General features: G+C 33.3%; 1 protein-coding gene across 3 annotated transcripts in view; it reads left to right on the plus strand.

Annotated features, from left to right (window-relative positions):
- Nucleotides 1-4,328: 4,328 nt before the first annotated feature.
- LOC143238706 (synaptic vesicle 2-related protein-like) overlaps nt 4,329-23,367 on the plus strand; it is a 41,080-nt gene continuing 22,041 nt past the window's right edge. For all 3 annotated transcript variants that reach the window (XR_013020721.1, XM_076479170.1, XM_076479171.1), the window contains exons 1-4: nt 4,329-4,559; nt 13,349-13,434; nt 21,089-21,187; nt 22,380-22,451. Coding sequence is in view for 2 of the 3 variants with exons in the window: in XM_076479170.1 (XP_076335285.1) it covers nt 4,436-4,559; nt 13,349-13,434; nt 21,089-21,187; nt 22,380-22,451 (381 nt within the window). In the remaining variant the exon portion in view is untranslated. The remainder of the gene's footprint in view (nt 4,560-13,348; nt 13,435-21,088; nt 21,188-22,379; nt 22,452-23,367) is intronic.

Here is a 23,367-nt window from a genome sequence, read left to right on the forward strand (position 1 = left end):
AAACAACGACTACAAAGTAGATAGACACAGATGTGTTGTGATTGCTAAGATCGAATCCTTTACACAGGTGCAGAGGGAACTCAGAAAATCTTATCAATGGAATATGCCTAATCTTAGAAGGTGACTTACAAATGGCTACATCAGTTTAAAACAACTAAAAGCGGTCCATACAAACAACACAGAAGAATAATAATTTAACAGTTGGTGTATTAGGTTGAAAGGCCCGATCAGTTGTTTCCCGCCTTCTATGCATTTATCTATGTCATATATATAGGACTTTATTAATGGCATGAGTTGTAAGGTTGTGAGTAAAGATGAGAAACTTGTGTATAAACTTGAACTTTAACATGCCACTTATCATGTCGTGTTCAACTGTAATACATCTGAACATTATTGTTTCACACTGATTAAACCGTGTATTTCAATATTAAATGGTTTTTACCGGTGTGAATTTTGACTTTGTAGACAATGTGATCCTGAAGCTGGATGTTCAAGAATCTCAATTAATAAACTTAATTTTCCATTTATTTTTTTATTTTCTAAATCACTCTGTCTTTATTGGTTCCAACATTTTATATTAATTTGTCATGTTTAATGTTTAAATTTGAATATTTTATATTCTTCATGGATTTTTTTCAGTAGTTTCACTTCGTCAACATCGTCGCTATTAGTGCATTCAGCTTTACATGTCATTTTTTGTTTTAGTAACGATTTTGATAAATTTTCTTGTTGTTGGTGTACCTTAAAGATCTTTAGGAAGTTCTAATTTCTTCTTTTATATTATTTCATCTTTATACCAGAAAAATTGTTTGTTTTCGACATTCACACAAAATCAAAATAGTGCTATTTGCAAATATCTCTTCTTATTTTAAGCGAGAGACTAGAAGAGAGCACCACCGTCAGTTCCTACGTTTGTCCTGTCTGACCAGATTTGTTCAAGTATGGAGCAAAGTTTGCTTGAAGCTTCGAAATCAAAGTGTAAACATGTTAACCACAAGGCTACGCTCAGCCCAAAACAAAATGTAACACAGTTTTGAACTTCCGTAATTATTTAAAAAAACACTAAACAGAGTATGAAAAAATAGTAAGATATACTTTAAGCTGTATAAAAATATCACCATTAAGATATTAGAGAGGATGACATTTACAAAAGTTCTCTTAGTGTTTCTTACAATTTTAATTCTCCTGTTCATAAGTTCGTTTCTTCATTTAGTCACCGATTTCTTCATCAGAATGAAAGTCATTATCTAATTTTCATTCTGCTAACTGAAAAATCTTGTGAGTATTTCCCTTATTTCTGAAATAAAAGGTTTAAAAGCTTGTTTGTTTGTGTTCGAGCAAATCCACATTAGATTATTGGCTTTGTCCATCGCTGATAGCAAATACCAAATGTTAGCATTGTAAGTTCGTGAACTTATGATTGTCCCACAGGAGGATGTTTAGTTTGTTTGTTTTCTTAATTTTGCGCAAAGCTACACGAGGGCTATCTGCGCTAGCCGTCCCTAATTTAGCAGTGTAAGACTAGAGGAAAGGCAGCTAGTCATCACACCCACCGCCAACTCTTGGGCTACTCTTTTACCAACGAATAGTGGGATTGACCGTTACTTTATAACGCCCCCACGGCTGAAAGGGCGAGCATGTTTGGTGCGATGGGGATTCGAACCCCACAAGTTGTAATTTATTGAGAGTCCCAGACAGCGTAGTAATAAGTAATTTTAGCAGCAGTAGTTTCTTGTCTAGATTTACTATCTTCCCGTTCTTTTATTGTGTCAAGTTTCAAAAATTAGTGAGAAGCACCCTTTTAGCTTTTCGAACTTGCTTCATTTTCCGATGTCAAACATTGAAAAATATGCACCTATTCTTAACCATGGTTCTCTTAGTTTCATGTTTAGCTGTCTTTATAATATCACTGCTTTAATTAAAACGTAGTTAATCTATCACTTTTAACTATTTTGTAAAACTGAAAAATAAGTTTATAAAAATGTTTTTATCATCCATGCTTCTTGCACAAAAAACTTAATTTTAAAATGTATGCAAAATAATTTGTTTCCTTTTTTAAGAGTTTCAGGCAAAGCTACAAAAACAAGCTTTCTGCTTGTAGCCATCCCTAATTCTGAGCAAGCATACAAAGTAACATTATAAACGAACAGTTATTTTGGTGATGAGTCGATTTCTGTGTATTGAATGAAACTTATGTTAAAATATCATTCACTGATGGGAAAAATACTTAGCTATAGAAGAAACATATTTACACTATCAGAAATGCACTTATTTCTGAATTACATTGGATTAAAATAATATTTTTTTGCTATCTGTAAATAGGGTCATGTTTTATTTTAATATTAATTCAATGCTACAGCTAATATTTCGAATTTTAAGAAATATCATCAAGTCATTTGACCTTTTTATTAAGACGAATGATTGGCAATATTTGGGTCGCGGGTTTGAATTTCGTTACCAAACATACTCGCCCCTGCAGTTGAGCGTGCATTGTACTATGATGATCATTTTCATTTTCATGAGTAGATGAAGAATGGGAGGAACATGGTATTGACTAATTGTAATTTCTTTTAAATAGAAACGGCAATGGTAGACAGCTTTCCAGTATCGTGGAAATCAACAAACAACCAGAAACAAGTCGACTTAGAAAAAAAACCAACATATTCCAGAAATACAAAAAACAACAAGTGAAAACTTCGATTCTCCTTTATTCTGAAACATCAATAGATATAATCATTGGAACTCACAGTAAAAAAAATATTGTGATAACTATACAGCATCATTTTAAAAATACCATAATACAGAAGTCAGTAGCCATGTTTATAAGCTAATTTGTATGTGCTGAATCCGGTTGTTTAGGAGTGACACAAAATGGTGAATCAAAAATATGACAATCGCTTTCCTTCCATATTTGGCCCGTCATAGCCAGGTGATTAAGAACGGACGACTTGTAATCTGAGGGTCTAGGGTTCGAATCCCCGTCCCACCAAACGTGCTCGCCCGTTCAGTCGTGGGGCTTTATAATGTTTCAACTAATTCCACTATTCGTTGGTAAAAGAGTAGCCCAAGAGTTGGCGGTGGTTGGTGATGACTAGCTGCCTTACCTCGAGTCTTACAGTGCTAAATTAGGGACGGCTAGCGCAGATAGCCCTCGAATAGCTTTGCGCGAAATTAAAAAACAACAAAACAACAACAGAGGTAGCTCTGCAGGTTTACGATGTCAAAATTCAATGCCCGTGGTTTTACGTTTAACAACAAGTAAACCAATTACATAGTTACAAAATATAACATTTATATTTTATAAAAATGTAAACTTGGTGCGTATTGTACTAATAAAGTCTCCGCATCTTCAGCAAAAGGATTAAAAATAAATAATTTCATTCTCCTTACCTCCAAAGTACTTTATTCACACCGATGCATTAAAGATTACATTACAGACAAAACTTACAGTATTTTGTGCTTTGTAATGTATAGTATTTATTTATATTAAACTTCCACACTTTATTCATTTATTCACAGCCAACTTAAATTAGAGATCGTGTTTCTTGCATGTAGATTGCTATGTCCACAACCTATACTGCGTTGACAGATGATCATCTTAGAATAGCTATTCATAAAAGCGGACTGTATTTAAAATGGTTATTTAATTTTTATTTGATTAACAATAAAGATAATAACGTATAAAACGGCATTCATATAAATATGTGATTACCATTTCTATAGCTCCTTGTACAATCCAAACTGAATACCTCGTTCAAAATGCCCCCCAGTGGCTCAGCGGTATGTCTGCGGACTTACAACGCTAAAAACCGGGTTTCGATACCCGTGCTGGGCAGAGCACAGATAACCCATTGTGTAGCTTTGTGCTTGACTCAAAACAACAGCAGTAACATCGTTTAAAATATTGTAAACTGGTATGAATGACTTGTCCAGACTGCTCCAATAGCATGCATATAAAATTGTTATACCCAATACAGGCCCGGCATGGCCAGGTGGGTTAAGGCGTTCAACTCGTAATATGAGGGTCGCGGGTTCGAATCCCCGTCACGCCAAACTTGCTCACCCTTTCAGCCGTGGGGGCGTTATAATGTTACGGTCAATCCCACTATTCGTTGGTAAAAGAGTAGTCCAAGAGTTGGCGGTGGGTGGTGATGACTAGTTGCCTCCCCTCTAGTCTTGCACTGCTAAATTAGGGACGACTAACGCAGATAGCCCTTGAGTAGCTTTGCGCGAAAATGAAAACAAAACAAACATACCATACACAGAGTTAATACTGTAGCTGTTGGTCACGTGATTTACGTGGCGTGAGGTAGATTAACGTTGTAAACATATACAAGTAACGTTAAACGTTTCAGCAAGACCTGAAGGAAGGAAAGAACACTTGAAAGTTTAGTTTCGTAATTTAAGAAAAAAGTAAGGATTTTGAAGGTTCAAAATGAAATGTTTTTGGCCAAGGTCGAATAATGACGAAGTAAGTTTAGTTACTTATGATGAAACAGATTCATCTACGTATGAAAGTATTAACGAAGTCTCTAAGGAAACATCTCAAACTAGTTTAGGTAAGTCAGTCGGATAATTCAGTAAGTAATCTATAATAAACATTCTATTTAATTACTTATTAAAATTTAAGTTTAATTTCAAAATTATGTTAATATGTGATGAGATATATTAATAAACCTATTACTACTCACGGAAAATGTTTATAACACGTAAAAAATTAAAGTAAAAAAATGCCTGTTTCTCAACAGAAACTAAATATACTATATGTGGTTCTTAACATTAGCGCATTACGTTTGTTAAATAATAATGTATTACATACCTGTTTCATAGAATCCAAAACCAATTAATTTTGTTATTGACTGTTACCACTTTGCGTATAGCAAAAAGGCTTATCTGATGTTTTGTGATCACCTTAACAAACTTTGTAAAAAATAAACAGATTTGACTTCACTGGAAATATAAAACAACAACTGCCAGGACTGTTTAGTGATGTATAGGCGTGATCCACGCAAGAAATATTATTTGTAATAAGCAATATTGAAAACTTTGTGGCACTTTTCTATTGATCTAAATGTTATTTTAGGATTTAAACCGAAGTCAGTGTATGAATTTTGAATATTTGTATGTACTTACAACGAAATTGTATGATCTTTCACTTAACGATAACTTTCACATCTGATATTAATACTCTAAAATTGACAAGCTTGAAATAAGGTTCAACTAGTTAAAGAAACAAACCACGTTTTATAAATTCCTCAAATGTAATAGGTCCCCCCAGTGCCTCAGCGGTATGTCTGCGGACTTACAACGCTAACAATCGGGTTTCGATACCCGTGCTGGGCAGAACACACTTAGGCCATTGTGTACCTTTGTGCTTAATTCAAAACAACAACAATAACATATGCAATAATGACACACTTTGAATGAACGTAAACATAAATAACACTCCTAATAAACATTTCTGAATTCTTTAATAATTTCACTGGTTTTTCACGGGTTGTATTCAATTTAACGTCTTCATTTTCAGTTGTAGTTCTATAAATACCCCTAATTACATTTTACTTGAAATAATCACAAAATTCTCCAGTAAAGAACACAATACACACCAAACCATCATTGTTACGGCCAACAACACTTTTATCGTCGAATACGTTAAAATCTTTTAAGGTGTCTTTGAAACTTTAAAATTTAAAACAGTACATTTAGGAAAAGCTTATTCAAAACAAATAAACTATAATATTTCAACTCTTTATTTGTAGCTTAGAATGCTGACTAATTTTGTTTTCGTATAAATATCATATTGTAGGGTATTACTACGATAACGATACCGAAAATTCGTTGTTTTAGACGACATTATTATATGTTTACAACTTTAAAGAGTATTCCAAAACAGTGTATTGTGTAATAAAAACAAATGTGTATTTAAAATCAAAGTACTTGTAAGTAAATACGCACCAACACTGAAAATATAACCTCAAATATAAGACACTTCATTATCAACCTTTCCAAATACGTAGTGGGCCCGGCATGGCCAAGCGTGTTAAGGTGTTCGACTCGTAATCCGAAGGTCGCGGGTTCGAATCCCTGCCAAGCCAAACATGCTCATCCCTTCAGCCGTGGGGGCGTTATAATGTGACGGTCAATCTTTATTCGTTGGTAAAAGAGTAGCCCAAGAGTTGGCGGTGGGTGGTGATGACTAGCTGCCTTCCCTCTAGTCTTATACTACTAAATTAGGGACGGCTAGCGCAGATAGCCCTCGTGAAGCTTTGCGCAAAATTAAAAAAAAACAAACAAACAAACCAAATACGTAGTACATTTACATAAAATGACATCTGGAAGTTACCGGTACGAGAGGGATTGAAACGTAATTAAACCATCTGCTTTGCGCAAAAAGAAATAGTAGTATGAATGTTATTAAGTGAAGGTCTCGTAACGATCGACAACTATAAAAAATAAATATATAAGGTTTAACTTCTATATCATTCTCCTTCCTTTCCGAACTCTAACTGAAAATAAAGCAAAGTAACAGCAATATTACTTGTACTTGCACAGGGTCTTCTGAAAGTGTTCTGTTTTCAGGAGTAACTGAACCCGAAAGCAAGAATAACATGTAATTTTATTCATATGTCAAGCTGTGTTGTAGTCTACACAGTGCACAATTCTTCTCGTGATTAAAATAAATGTTTTACTGACGTCACGACAGCAAAAATTGCAATGTTAAACGTGTCTTACATGACGTCATTTTAGTATCTACTGACTGACTGACAGATAATAACTCTTCTGTATACTGGTGCGAATAGTATAAACAGATAAAATAAATATTACTAATGGGATCGTCTTATATTACTGGATCATTAAAAAAATCAGAATGTTTTAGTTTATATGCCATCTTCTTCTCCAACCGAAAAGAAAAGCTGTTCATGTTTAAGCGAATCGTTTTTTCCTATTTAATATTTTAAAAATTACGGGTACGAATATCTAGAAGCATGAGGAAGGGCTAAATATTTTATAAACCAACTTATCTCAAAAAACTGTTGCTAGAGCTACTGTTTGAAACAATGTCTTTAAGAAATGCTAATTTAAAGCAAATACTCTGTACATTGTTATTTATAAAATTTACGTTAACCCTCCTTTAGATTATGCGAACGTAACTTAAAATATGTGAGATTGTTAATTCAATATCATACAGAATCCGCAAATCCGAGGTTTTAGAGCAGCATATCATCACACTTTACACAATATGTTATCCAGATATGATTAATACCATTCCTACATATCTTCACACAAACTTAAACAATAGCCTCAATTTTTAATAATTTAGCCGGATTAAGAAGTACATGTCAAAAAAATACAATAATGGAATTGCATTTTTTTTTGTACAGTAAAGCTATAGTAATGCCATTGGTTGGATCCCACCAAAATCGATTCTATGATAGATTTACTCAACATTATCTGTAAGAAGAAAGAGCAGTTAGAACATTTGAAAGGTGTTTGTGTCCAATAAAGTTACAAGGAGTTGACAAAACGTACCCTCCCCCTGTGAAAATGTTGTTAATTTGCAATATATTTTATTAAATAACAGAAAAAATAAATATCTACAAGATCTGTTCAAATATGATCTCAAACTCTAATTTTAACCGTGGCTTTTGTAAAAATCAGAATTTTTCATGATTTTAAATACGTTTCCTTATAAAAGAGTTGTGTACTTGCTGTAGTTTCTTAGATCTTCTTTTTCCAATTAGCCTATAAAATGATCAAACAAATTTCTCTGCAATTGTGGAGTCGTTAAAAGGTGTCTTGGAAAGAAGAGAATTGATGTTATGGAATGGCCAGGGAAATCACCTGATATCAATCCGATTCATGGAAAATGAACTTTCCGAAGTACTGAAAGACAGACGGTACTAAATCACTCAGGAATATCTGCACAAATTTAGTAAATGTATGCCACTTTAAAGTTAAGCAGTACTGAGATCTAAGGAAATGGCGACTAAATATTAACTTGTGAAACTGGTTTGTGTTATTTTGAATTTCATTTTTATGTTCGATGATTGTTTGAGATCATATCTGGACAGATCTCGTGAAGTGCGTTCTAAAAACACATAATTTTACATATTTTTTTGTTATTTAACAAAAGAAATTAACAACATTTTCAAGAGGGACATTTTTTGTTTACCCCTTCGTATGTATCTAGAAAATATTATATTTGGGCTTCGTTAAAATATCAACATTATACAAACAAAACCTTTGAAAATAAAAATGCTTCTGTTGTCTCTCATTTAGTTTATTACTAAAAATAATATCAGCTCATATTACTGGCAGATACAAGGGAGCCACGTATCAATACACCATAAAGCATGTTTTAATGTTTCACACAATAGTGACAACACCGATGAATACTGCTAAAAAACAGCCATAGAAAGAACCTTTACAGGTAATTTCATTTACAATACAAAAGTGCAATACATAAAAGTACTAAATACATCTTCTAAAGTAGCATACGATATATCAAGATGATTTTGAACAATGCACCTCCTTGGATTGCATACTCAATTTGACAACCTTATATGTTAGCAATAGCTCTGCACGTAACTTGTATTGAACAATATTCCAATGTACGGTTTGATGTCCAAAACATACACCCTGTTGCTTTCCATAACCCGTCTAACGTACGATAAGAGAGACAGGTAAATTTATAAACAAAAAGTGATTGTAAAGTTTGAAATTTGTTCTTAAACTTAAGGGAAACATCTAAGGAGAGAATTAGGTTTAAACACACACCTTTGTTGTATATGTGTGTGTGTTCTCTATAAATGACATTTACCAACTGAATCTTAATAAATAAAGACTATTTATTTATATAAGATAAAATAATAACCAAACGACGTTTTTGCTAATCTTAATATATATAGCACAAAAATATGTGTGTACATCTGTTTCTCTGTTATCTAACTACTCCTGGGTTGCACGGCCAATCTCAACCAAAATTTGTGAACCGATGGTTTGGAATAAGAGGCATACTATTAACTCACTAGCCTCCCATACCCCGTTATTACTCTTATTGAACATTTATTACCTATGATGTGAGTTAACGTTAACTGTGTTCGTAGATGATGCTATAATCTTACCTGACAAACAAAAAACATTAAATTGCCTATGTAACATACACAGGGTGTAGATGGAAGGCTACAGAAACGTGTTATACATCTTAGAGAGTGCTCTAGCACACTCTTTAGATCAATAGAATGAAAAAATGGTCTCAACTATTTGAGCACTACATAAACTCAACTGAATTCATGATGTTAGAAAAACACATAGATTCAAGAAGTCTTGATAGAAATAAATAAAAATCATAAAACTACATTTTTCTAAAACTGTCCGATTTAGGGCTGTTATGCAATTTTACGAAACTTAGCTGAAGTTTGTACTCCAACAGCCACTATGAGGCTGACACGAATAGCCGTTGCTTAACTTTTACCCACTTCCTCCTCTCACACATGACGTATTAACTTCTGTCTTTGATGCAAATTCGCAACCTATGACCATCAATTAAATAATCATGTGATACTCCGCAGCTTATTATTATTATTATTATTAATATTAAGGAGCTTGATGGGGAAAGTGGGTATCAGAAAACATTCTTACTACCACTATTTTCTGCTAACTTTTCCTACAAAGTTAAGCTAACCATAGCATAGCGTGTACCATATTTTAAGTATATATGTATATTGAGTTATTAAAGCTTATACAAAACTTTTTGTGAGGTAAAAATAAGCATTGTAATATTATAACATAATTATGTGAAAGTTAGAATTTTGGTTTTATTTATCATAATGTGTGCAATTTTATATAACATACCCACATCGGGCTCTCTACTGAGTCCACCGCTGGAATCGAACCACTGATTTTAGTATTGTTAATCCGTAGACTTACCGCCGTACCAGCGGAAAGCTTGTCATCGTGTCTACTTCTACATTTTTTTTTAAGTCCATAACTCGTACAAAGGACGGGTACCTCAGCTTATCAATTATATGTGATAGAATAGGACTGATTAACTACTTAAATAACAATGATTTTCTGTCAGTGATACAGCCTGGAAAAATTATTTTTATGCAAATATTCTTTGTTATTCATGAAATATTTATATAACTCCTCATACCTCTTACACATTTAGTAAACATGGAAAAAAAGCTTTACCAATATTTGTTTTTAATTACTAGAAACAAAACTTGCAAAATTAAAATACAAGCATCTGAACGTATCTTTTGTGATCACATTTGAATTGTCTACTGCAATTACTTATCACTCTTCCATTTCTGGACACTTCAGTTATTAACAATAGTGGACAATTAGTTAGTGCTGGTTTTATTCCAGTGTGTTGATGGTGTAGTTTTCTTTTCAACAAAGAGTCAGTTCGAGGAATTTTAATATGCTGAGGTTCAACAGGGGTCATAGGTACAACATCAGCAAGATTCTGGTCTTACCACTTTTTTCTTTTCACTAATTAAATATCCATGTGGCCTTCGTACAGAAAGTCTAAAGGCCCGGTATGGCCAGGTGGTCAGGGCGCTCGACTTGTTTTTGAGGGTCACGGGATTGAGTCCTCATCACACCAAGCATGCTCGCCCTTTTAGCCGTGGGAGCGTTATAGTATGACGGTCAATCCCACTATTCGTTGGTGAAAGAGTAGCTCAAGAGTTGACGGTGGGTGGTGATAGCTAGCTGCTTTCTCTTTACTCTTAAACTGCTAAATTAGGGATGGTTAGCGCAGATAGCCCTCGAGCAGCTTTGTGCGAAATTCAAAACAAATAAACAAACATAAAGTCTCTTGCTATATTTAAAAGACAGCACTGACAACAGTATAGACATCTGAAGATAATGGTATTTTGGACTAAAGTCTTGATAATCTCAATCAGCAAAGAAATCAATGTAGATTTACCGCCACAGAACCTTAAAATATGAATACTTATCAAATTGGTTTGTTTGTTTGTAGTTAATCACAAAACTATACAATGTGCTGTGCTGTGCTCATCACAGGTATAGAATTCCATTTTTTAGCGTGATAAATCTTCAGACAAAAAATAAAACATTTTTCTTTTTACAAAAAAAATACTTTGACATGAATACCGCTAGAATAGTTACGTTTACTGTGAATCCCTGGATGAAGTGATACATAAAGACTTGTTATGCGGAGTGGTGGAAGGGAAGGGGTAGGAAAAATTCTCACAGTATCTGACAATCACGTTCTGAAATTCAAACTGATTGGACTGAAGCAATGCGGAGGAAATTGATCTTCTGAAAGGGATCAATATTCACTTTCCATGGGTTTGATGGGAAGCACTTTGTATGACGTATATATGAAGAAACGTTCCAATTATCGTGTTTGAATGGACCTGTGAAGCACTTGTGTAGTGTGGTGATGTGAGGATGTCAATGCTGACAAGTACGTTAAGATATTAGAGTTTCAGTTAGAGCTAACAATTCGGAATCATTACGATTAGTCTTGATCATTTTTTTGTGTTTTATACAAAGCTAAACAACGGTGTATTTGTGATTTGTCCACTGCAGAAAATCAATACTTTCGATTAAAGAGTTATAAGTTCGAAAAGTTACCACTGGAGGACAGATTAAACTGAAGTTCATATTTTTAAGTTGCCAATCTTTTCAAGCAAATAACAGTAAATGAAGTGATAGCATGAAAATTGTCTTGATTACACTCCCCCGGTGGCTCTTTGGAAAGTGTGAAGGATTTTAACGATCTTAAAACGAGGGTTCAATACCCGCGGTACACAAGGCACAGGTAGCTCATTCTACAGTGTTGTGTTAAACGACCAACAAGCCAAAACCTTCATTACATGAGATAGCTGGTTTAAAGAAAGATAAATAAAAAAGCCTGAGCCAAATGAATACAATACAGATGTGAAACCACAGTAAACCACTGTTAAATATTGTTCACATTATCTTTACTTTTACAATTCCAGTTAGAAGACTTGAAAGATAGTACCTCTGAATCTAATGTTTGTACAGAAACAGAGAAAGTTTAAAAAGTTTCACCTGAAAAAAAAAGTTTATAACTAACATTATTAATCACACTACCTTTAGGCTCTTTTTCATTTTTATTTTAGCCTTTTTATTAAAAAATACAGCGGATACAAAGTAAGCATTTTAGTGATATTGAGCAGCATCAAATAAAAAAAAATAAAATTTGAGTTTTACACAAACAGCTATTAACAAATGCTTTAATTTTCAATGACAGAGTTTTTCGACTCAGTTAAGTGAAACACACGCAGATGAACTACATTTATCGTTTTAGTCATATTACAGCTACATTATGGTTATAGTTACGTGTGGTCGCTGCCAGAAAACCTCTACCGACAAACAACATGTTGGTTAAATATGGAATTCAAGACCGTAAAAGTATATATATGAGGACCGAAAACAAAAACAGTCAGAAAAAGCGAAACACCTTTCAAATCACATTCATATGAAAACACAAATTACTTATTCTTGGATAAAACTTCATAATCCAGCCAACTAGCTACTCTGACATCGGGTTTCTGATTTAAAAAAAAAAATTACCGTTAGGAAAATATATTCTCTTTATAAATCAGGTTAGTTTCAACTGATACTTTCAAATATCTACCAAGTAACTGCCATGTGCATTTCTTTTATGATTTATTTAGTTATATCTTCAATTTTTTAATTTTAGTTTTATACTAAATATAAAACGTCATTTAAGTAAAATAAACTATTAATCATTCTTTACATAATGCATATCAGAACATATAATTATTCGTAACTGATCTGATTTCATAGACTAACGTTCACTGATTTAAATGTAAAAATTATCAAATATTCTAATTTGTTCATGACACAAGATTCCCATATATGATTTAGATATTCTGTTAAATTTATACCTACCTGAACATGGTACAATACTCTTAGAATTTGTTTGGATTGTCAGAGTATATATGTATATGTTAGTCTGGAAATATGTATATTTTTTCTGGAAAAAACAAACTGCATTTTACTCTTTATGTCATCAGGTATTTCAGGTGAAAAACTGTTTTGTTTAATACGTTTAAAATATATGTGATGAATTATCAATTTTTTATGTACATACATAATGTAAAATGGTGATTCTTTCAATCAGAAATGTGTTATAGCTATTATACAAGTAGTGCACGAACACGCACACACATACACACGTAGTTATTAGAAATTAAAAAATTCCCATATATGATTTAGATATATGACATATCATATAAATGGCATAACTTTTAAATATATATAACTGAGGTACGAAAATTCAATTAATCTACTTCACCTTTAGTTTTTTTTTCTGTGTCAGATTCCTACACAGTTGAAGATGTTGTCAATGCTGGAGAGTTTGGAAAATTCCAGTGGAAGCTAACATTTTTGTGCTGCTTTGCTTGGGTCAGTTTAATGTTATGAATAAAGGTTAAATTTGAAATAATGTTCTTATTTTTCTGTCTGTAACTTCGTTTTCGGCTTATACTTGAGAATATATAATTTACGAAATTACGATAGTGTTCAAGGTTTAATTGTGTTACCATTGTATCTTATATATGTGTTAAATAATTCGTACATTCTTTGTTAACCTTCCTAAAGCACATATCGCTTATCTACTATTCTAAAACTAAATCTAAGTTCACGCTTAAATATGACGAAATAATGAAAAAATCTGTAATAAAAACAACTCAACTGCATATGTTGCTATCACCTACAAGTATCGTTCTGTGTAAAAACATGTCATTAAGATCACTTTCATTGGTAACTATAATTTTCGTGAGACATATTGTTATAATTCAGAGGCTAGAAGCTCCTGTTAAAAAATGTAACCCTTTTTTGTGAATCTGAACTGGATTATTTCTGAATTTGAGAAGTTTATAAGGTCATAAATCAGAGTTAACACAAAGCCGATACTAGTGTATAATTAAATATAGATTATCTACATATACAGAAGTATATACGACTAAAATACTAAAAAGAGAAAATACATTCTTCGATAGAAAATATAGAAATAGGACTTATCTAAAACTGAAACCATCAATAAATCGTTATCTGGGATGGCTTTAATATTTATGTATACTATCACTATAACATTATTGTCTTCTAATCTGAAATTACAATAGTATCCTTGCACAGTCCTTTCCCGCATAAATTAAAACTGTCAAACAGCTGTGTTATGTTTATTATATTTTTGAACATCACACTTTTAATCCAGACTTCAAGGATTATCAAGAACTAGAACAGTGCATAATAATACTATTAGACTTACACTATGAATATAAGATATCTAACTTATTGTTTTGTGATATATATCATTAATTATAAATCACATTTTGTCAGCTGTTAAGAGTTATTCAGACCATTACAATTCTTGTAATAAAAAATGGCTTGTATAAATAGTGTCCCTGTCATATCGTGGTCGTCGTATTCGGATCAGCCTGGAGAGCTCTGGTTTGAATGTAGCGAATATAGTGAAGTTGAAATACAATAATTTACACTTTTCTAGTTTTGATAATCCCAGGAGACTGGATTAAGAGAAACATAGTAGGTATAATGTAAAATAATGTCCTAAAAGAAATATAATGTATTATAATTATGCTTTACCAGCCGTTAAAATGATTTCACACCATCAGAAGTTAATATTGTTTATAAAACAGTTGTTTTTAATAATGTCCTATAAGAAATATAATGTATTATAATTATGCTTTACCAGCCGTTAAAATGATTTCACACCATCAGAAGTTAATATTGTTTATAAAACAGTTGTTTTTAATCCTTATTATAGGAAATATATTGTGATCGCGCAAACCAGAACTTTTTCATCTGTGAATTTGTGTTAGATTGGAGAAAAATAAACAGTTATCTTCACATTTTCTCCAGTCTAACACAGATTCACAGATAAAAAAATTCTGATTTGCGCGATCATAATATTTTTTCATGTGCTACAATTTCTAATGCGTGGGAAATTTCGTGGTTCTCGTTTACAGCTTCAGGGACAAGAGTTTAAATTTATCAAAATTCCCATCAAAGTCTTGTTTTTCATTACAATATGCAAGATTCTTTGTGTTTCTGTATAAGTGTTGATGCACTAATGGAAAAATTAGGTAAATAAATCATCATTTTAAAAACAATAAATGAACAATGAGAAGGAATTAGGTACTAGGTAACAGAATATCAAATATTAACCTTTATTGAATCCTCAAATTGTGTTTCTGTTTCTACTTAATATTAAACTGGGATTCATGAATAATTTTGTAAAAGTATCACAGAGATGGTAATAGTTTTAGATATCTGTCTGACAAGATTCCAAAAGTCGGTGAAGTAAAAGTAAAAGGAGATATCATTTTTGAGAAGTGCTGATGGATGATAATTTTTAAACAATACTGAATTATAAAGAACCTACTGCTCGGACATCAATCACACTGGTTGTTTAAAGCTACTTAAGAAATCACAGAAAGGAAACTGTGGTCTGACGATTGATGATATGCTCAAGAACTACATGAAAATAGGGTCTAGGATGTCACTAAAAATACATTTCTTACAGTCTCGTTTAGACTTCTTTCTGGATGATCTAGTTGTAGCGAGCGATGTTTTCATCAAGATATTTTTAAAATGGAACAGCAATAGCAAGGACGATGGAATCTTATGATAACATTATGTAACACAAATTTTGTTCCTGAATAGTATGTGTTATTTCTTAATTGCTTATGTTGTACAAGTACAAAAAATGGCTATTTTTTCCTTCCAAACTTTGCTTTTGTGTCCTGGATAATGACCTTTAGAAATTAACCTATTTTCTATGTAAAAACAGGCAAATTTGACATTTTCATTTACATAAGGTCTGAATAAAACAGCACATAAATCAAGATTTACATGTATTTATAATAAAGTTATACAAAAATGTTTAGAAGTGAGTAGTTTTTCAAGATTTGCGACTGTAATGTAAATCACTTTCACGAATCAGCCCCTAAATATAGACTCCCATAATGTTTTCCTTGTACGCTCCTTGGTAGCGGCGTTCAAAGTCCGGTATATCTTGGTGAAAGCGCTCCTCTTGTCCCTCTGAGTATGCTCTCATGTTCTCCTTGAATTTAACAATATGAGTGTCAAAGATATGGATTTTCAGGGACATTCAACAGTCCATTTTGCCGTAGTTCTTCACCAGAGCCTCAACAAGTTCCACATAATTTTCGTCTTTGTGATTGCTCAAAAAGCCCCGAACCACTGCAACAAAGCTGCCCCAAGCTTTTTCCTTCCTGCTGAGCTTCTTGGTGAATTCTGTGCACTCCAGGATCTTCTTTATTCTTGGTACAACGAAGACACCAGCTTTTTCCTTTGCCTCAGACACCTCAGGGAAGAAGTATCGAAAGCATTTGAAGGCTGCAAACTCCTTTTCAAGAGCTGTAACAAATTGTTTCATAAGACCCAATTTTATGTGCAATGTTTGGAACAACACCTACTGGAGGCCCACTAGTTGCTCATATTTGATATTGTGTCTTCCCACAGAGAACTCGGTCCGTTGTGGCCAGTGCTTCCTGTTGTAGTGTGCTGCGGTGTCCCTGGTGTCCCAAAGGGAAAGATAACAGGGAAACTCGGTAAAGCCTCCTTGGAGACCCATCACGAATGCCACCATTTTGAAGTCTCTGATAACCACCCAGCCATACTCATCATATTTCAAGGCTTTTAGCAAGGTCTGGACATTGTTATATTCCTCTTTGAGGTGCACAGAATGAGCCAGGGAAAAGACAGATACTTATTCCCGTTATGGAGCAGCACAGTTTTGAGGCTTCTGGATGAGCTATAAATGAAGAGGCGCCATTCGTTCGTGTTACAGGCAATTCCAATTGTCTCGTACAGACCAGATACATTGTGGCAGAAGCAGAGCCCATTTTGACGAGTGAAGGAACTTTAGAAATGTCGGTGAGGCTTTCTCTGATTTGCGACTTTCATCTGAAAAATCCCAATCCTTGAGCCTAGACGTAAAAAGCTCAACATTCGACTTTGTTAGACCAAGATCTCTGATCAAGTCACTGAGGTCTCTTTGATTGGGGTAGTATTGGTTTCTCTCATCAGCTGCACCTCTGAAATTGTAATCTGGATCTTCAACGTTTATCTCCTCTTCTGATTTGCTGCTCTCTTCTGAGGATGGCTGCTTTCTCCCTAGCGGAGTGGCCACAGGGAGCTCAGGACAGTGTGGCACTAGAGCGATGGATAATGGAAGGTCCGAATACATGATAGCAGATGTGTTCTTTGCAGCCCGAAGTTTGGAAGGGTCCACCATGCAGAAGTAGCAATTGCTTGAGTGGTCAGTGGGCTCACGCCAAATTCGTGGAATAACAAACTTCATGGCTCTCTTTCCCCATCTGTACCATCCTGCGAAAGGGCAAAATAAAATTGTTATTACGAAGAATAAAATTATTTCATCCACAACTAATGCGTAAGAGGTTTATGCAAAATATTTTGTGATATTTTTATATACTATTGGAAAATATAAAAAGTAAATTGAAATCTATCTAAATTTTAAAAGGTCCAAAATTTGTATAATGTAAAATCTTACTATTCAAGCAAGTAAAAATTTGCCCACGGTTTGTCTTGATCCCTGACAGGCATGCCAAAATATGCTTTGTACAGTTACGACAGAAAGTGTTCGTAACCCTGTGTCCCGAGTAGTATTGTGGTCATAACTTAAAAAGTATCACGAATAGGTTAATAGACTTAGGGTATATTATAAATATTATACTAACACACATATACATAATTTTTTATGTAAATTAACCAACAAATAAACTGTTTATAAACAAATAACCAAAAATAGGAGGAGCAGAAAGTGTTCGTACATTTCAGAACGTGTGAAAAAACTGATATTCCCGTAAAAATTTTGTTTAGTTTGGCGAATAAACTACATTATACCATTCCAGAACTAGACACTGGGTTCATAATTATTGGAATTTAGCGAGCAAAAATATACTTCCGGCAATTTAGCGCCGTCTCCGTCATTATCTGCTTGGTAATCATGGCGAACAGGAAACAACTGTCCAGTGATTATTGGAACAGTTAATAAACCTAATTATTGTAAAATAAAAGCCTCGTGTGTCTGGTTCTGGTATTGCTACACAACTTAATGTGCAGAAATCTACTGTTAAAAGCATAATTTCCAAGTTTAAGCTTACAGGATCAACTGCTAATCTCCCTCGTTCCGGGCGCCCCACCAAAATTCCAGAGAGAACCAAGAGGAAGGTTCTCAGAGAAGTTAGCAGGAACCCTCGTTTAACACGTAATCATATACAGAAAATGGTAAGGGAAACGGGTTGAAGTAAGCACCTCTACACCGTCCTTGTAGAACTCCATATATATAGCCTGTTGATTTAGAAGCACAATTGAGTTTTGCAAGAAACCATGTAGAGTATTCTTTGGTCAGACGAGACTAAAATTGAACTTTTCAACAACAATGATGTTCGCTATATTTTCCGTAAGAAGGGGAACGTAATCTTCCAAAGAACACCGTACCTACAGTTAAACACGGAGGTGGCTTGATCATGCTATGGGGTTCCTTCAGCTCTTCTGGTGTAGGCTGCCTTCACCGCGACAACGAAATTATGAAAAAAAAGAGAAGAGTACGTTGATATATTAGGCACTTATATTAAGAATGATGCTCCGAACTTGCGGCTTGGGCGTCAATGGATCATCCAGCACAAGAATGATTCTAAGCTCACATCAAAATATCTGCAATCCTGGTTGCAGAGGAACCATATAAGCGTTCTGGAGTGGCCATCGCAGTCACCCAATCTCAACCCAATTGAAAACGTTTGGCATGAGTTGAAGAAAATACCAGTTGAGTACTGTCAAACGATCATGGAGGGATATGAGGAGAGATTGCGCCAAGTAATTCACCTGAAAAGCTACACAACTGCGAAGACATTGAAGTAGACGCACGAACATTTTCTGCCCCTCCTATGTTTGGTTATTTATTTATAAACAGTTTATTTATTGTTCAATTTACATAAAAAATATGTAGATGTGTGTTATTATAATATTTATTATATACTGTACTTTCATTATCCTAATAGTGATACGTTTTATGTTATGAGGAAAAAACTACTCGGGAAGCAGGTGTACGAACACTTTCTGTCGTATCTGTAGGCTTCACACATTTTAGCAGAAGCTGTCACAGAGTACTTTTTAGTTCTTGTTTTGATAAATTGGCCACATACATAGCAGAATACATACACAGTCTAAAGAATGCTTGCAGCTTCTTGATGCCATCTCTGATCAAATAAGAAGTGGTCAGTAATGAGCCCCTGTATATATATTACAATGGAAAATTCTAAAATGTTCTCGAAAATTCTCGTAAGTTTTACAACATTTTAGAAGGTTCTTGATAACTCTTGTAAGTTCGAGAAAATTCTCTATAAGCTACTTAGCACTGAATCTTCCTGGAATGTTCTGGAAAATGGGTTAGTTTGAAAATTTTTTAACTCTGGTCACAAAAGCAAAGTTTGAAGAGAAAGATAGGTCTTTTTTATTCACTTTAGGCATAAGCAATTGAAAAATAACACTTTCTGTCGAAGAACAAGAAAAAGTAAAATTTTTTACATAGTGTAATGGAAGATTACCGTCGATTCTTACGCAACATATCAAGCAGCTATTTTGTAACAAATAATGATGCAAGTTCAGAACAAACCTAATTATACATTCAGTATGTAATCGTATTATATTAACTGTTTTTAATATGATATTGCGATTATGTATTGATTTTGAATAATCTTAAATGAACAAATAGTTATTGAAGAAAGAGTTATTTTCACTATATGTATATTGAATAAATCTCTCATAACTTAAAAACTAGAGGTGATCAGTAATTTTCAATATGATTACTAGAATCAGAATCATCAAATCATAAACAGTTGAATATTTTCTAGTAGCGGAGAATTTTTGTTGCCTGATATTATCTGAAGAATAATGATAAGTCTGATATGGTTAATTTTATTTTTAGTTTTATAGTTATATTACGATTATTTAGTATAAAAAAAGGAAAACATGTTATTGTATGTAGATTGCTCTAAAGTGAAACTTTACTGACAATAGTCATTTTCATTTGACATCTAAAATTGCCTTTTATATAATATGTATTGTTTTCCCAATGTACATATTTTGTGTTTTTATGGTAAGTAGTTTTTTACAGTTTTTATATTAAACATTGTATCTTGTAGTAAAGCAAATGGATCTTATGAAACAACTGCTAACAGTATATAACCATGTTTCTTATTTGACGTCAACAGTTACCGTAATATTTTCATAATAAAATAGTTTAATTAACAAAATGAAAAACTTGTATTATGTTTTCTTTGTTCTTTAATTTGGCTTTATAACGTGAAATTATTCAGCATCAGTATACGCCATAAAAAGCGCAGAATATGAAGTTCGTCAGACATAATGTATCATGCTTTATTTAGATGTCTAAGTAGCAGCTTCACTTCATCTGCTACTAGATGTCTCTGGCAAGTATGGTTTTCAAGTGGGTTTTAATGGGCGTTTAAAAGCTGTTTAACTTAGCCTATGGTTAAAGTGAAGTCTATTAACAACCAATCTCAACAGTCCTGTCGACGCTGATTGGCTGATTATGATTCGCGGTACAGTGGAGTATTTGTGTGTGCAAACTGTAAGATTTTTTTTATAGTACCTTTCTCCCACCAAGGGATCACTTAGCTCCTGTGACCCTGAGTAATGTTATGACTGCTTCACCCACTATTTTCTTCGCAGTAGCTGCAGCTGTACCATTCAGTATCTTTTCATATTCGCCCTTTCAACCATGAAGGCGTTATAATGTGACGGTCAATCCCACTATTCTTGGTAAAAGAGTAGCCCATGAGTTGGCGAGGGGTGGTGATGACTAGTTGTTTTCCCTCTAGTCATTGGGACGACTAGCGCAGATAGCCCTTGAGTAGTTTTGCGGGAAATTAAAAAACGAACAAAAACAAAGAAATTCAAAGCAAAACCTTTTCATATTATTTAGAAATAATTATTAACTTCAGCATATTTCATTCACGTGTTTTACCAGGTGGCGGAATCTTGCGAATTAATGGTTTTGTCCTTGTTGGGTGGATTTTTAGCATGCGAATGGCAAATAACATCTTTCCAAGTAGCTCTACTAACGTCAGTAAGTATAATATATTTTCATTACATTTTATAATTTCTGACAGAATGAAAACAGTGTTAGATATATTAATTCAAAGAGTTATGTCCCCCCGTTGGGACAGCGCTAAGTCTTTGGATGTACAACGCTAAAATCAAGGAGTTCGTTTCTCCTTGACGTAACTTTGCTATAAGAGAAACACATACAAACTACAGTTTTAAACAAGCACTCAAAGAGTTATAATGTTTATATCAAAAACATATATCACACAATTATTCATTAGGATATAAAAGTATATCATTTCAATTTTATCATGTGTATTAGGGTTAGAAAAAATAAAAGGTTACTGTTTTCTTCATTTAAAGCTACGGAATAATCTAGCTGAAGTCTGTCCTCAAAGGAGAAACGAACTTCAGACTTTAGCATTGTCAATCCTTAAAAGTCCTGGTGGACAAGAATAAGAAATAATTATAACAAAACATTTTCTTTCAGCGATGGAGTGGAGGTTATAACATTTTTTTTTTTTTTTTTGCAAAATTGCAGCCCGGTTAGCTACGAATACTGTATATATTTGCCTTGTTTATGGGAGTATATGCTTTTGTGGGCTTAAATCGTGTAATGATGTTTCTAACAATACTAAATAATGCTGGAAAATGTACATAAGAAACTTTTTCCTTAATTATACGTATTGTTTTAAATATTATATTTGCACAAATTAGAAATTTTGCAATGATTTATGTGCTTTTTTATGTATGTGTGTTGGTTATTGATTAATATTTGAAAATCACGTCGGGGTTAAACAAAAGGCATAATTAGAGAAACCTAATACACAAAGTGCTTATTACTTACTCTGAAGTTGACCTGAAAAAATTGTGAAGGTTAATCGTGTGACGAAACAGGCATCACCTGTAGCACACACTTAGACGGAGAGAAATTTGTTCCAATATGATGAAACAAGAGAACATGTAAGAAAAGTGATTTATCAAAATGTGGATGTGAAATCGGTCAATAAGGACAAAACATGAATATCAATGAACACACATTTATTCATGTCTTACATGTATATGAATTACAAATATATTGATAATAAATTGAGTATTATTAAAATATATATATATAGATTGTGACTTAATTTGTTCAAGTATGTACTTTTGATTCTTTGTATCTGAATTTTTATTCTCTTCCATTCTTTTAACATATATTCTATATTTGGCAGACGGTGTTCCTTGCATTGGGTATTGGGTCTCCGATTTGGGGAAAAATGGCAGATAAATATGGTCGTAGAAAGGTTGGCATCCTTTCTTTTGTTTATTCTATATTTTTTTATAGATTTTATTAGTTATTAAATGTAGTATTATATCTGATGGTTAAGTTCAACTTAGTTTCTAAGCCGATCTATAAGAAGTGTCTTAAACTGTAAATTAAAGATTACTGGAAAAAAAAGAGAGTATAGAACTTAACGTTAATAAAACTATAGGAGTGATTCTCTCAAACAATTACAATATCAACAGTCCAGTGTTATTATATATGTGCTAGCATTTATACAACCAAATGCAAATATACATATTAGACAAAAAAACACACTTACGATATATGTCTTTTTATATACATTCTTAATATAAATTAAAGTAAATTAAAGCTAAAATAAGATACTATCGCACTGTGTTTCCACAGCATCACGAAAACTTTACAAGAAAGAAAGGTTTGGTAATTCAACGACTTTCAGTTAATTCATCATGTCACTTAAACATTTAAAGATATGTATTGCAGTATTCAGAAACTTTTTACTTAAGACTTCGCGAGAAACAGTTTAGACACTTACGTGTAATGGTTCATTATTACAATCAATCGTTAATTATTAAGTGTAAGTTGCTATTTTAGTGCTTCACAAAGTGTTCATGGTCTCTGAAGTCAGATTTAGCTCCCTGTAAATGTCGCTACAGGTAATTATTTTATCTTTGCTGTTCTTCTCTGTTGTTTTGCGTGTTTCTCATTAATATGTCTTGTTACAAAGCCTGTGGGATATTCTAGGCTTGGAATTATTAGTACTTTCAAATACATAACGCATCTGTGGAGTATCACTATTATTCGTTTGTAGGGCTGTTATTACAGGCACAACTTGTCAGTAAGAATAAGTACAGGTTTGGCACACAATAGACCATAACTATTTGAGTTTAATGATTATATATTATTTGTTTTGGCAT

Source organism: Tachypleus tridentatus, chromosome 13 (genome assembly GCF_004210375.1).
Source record: "Tachypleus tridentatus isolate NWPU-2018 chromosome 13, ASM421037v1, whole genome shotgun sequence".
NCBI classification, from domain to species: Eukaryota; Metazoa; Arthropoda; class Merostomata; order Xiphosura; family Limulidae; genus Tachypleus; species Tachypleus tridentatus.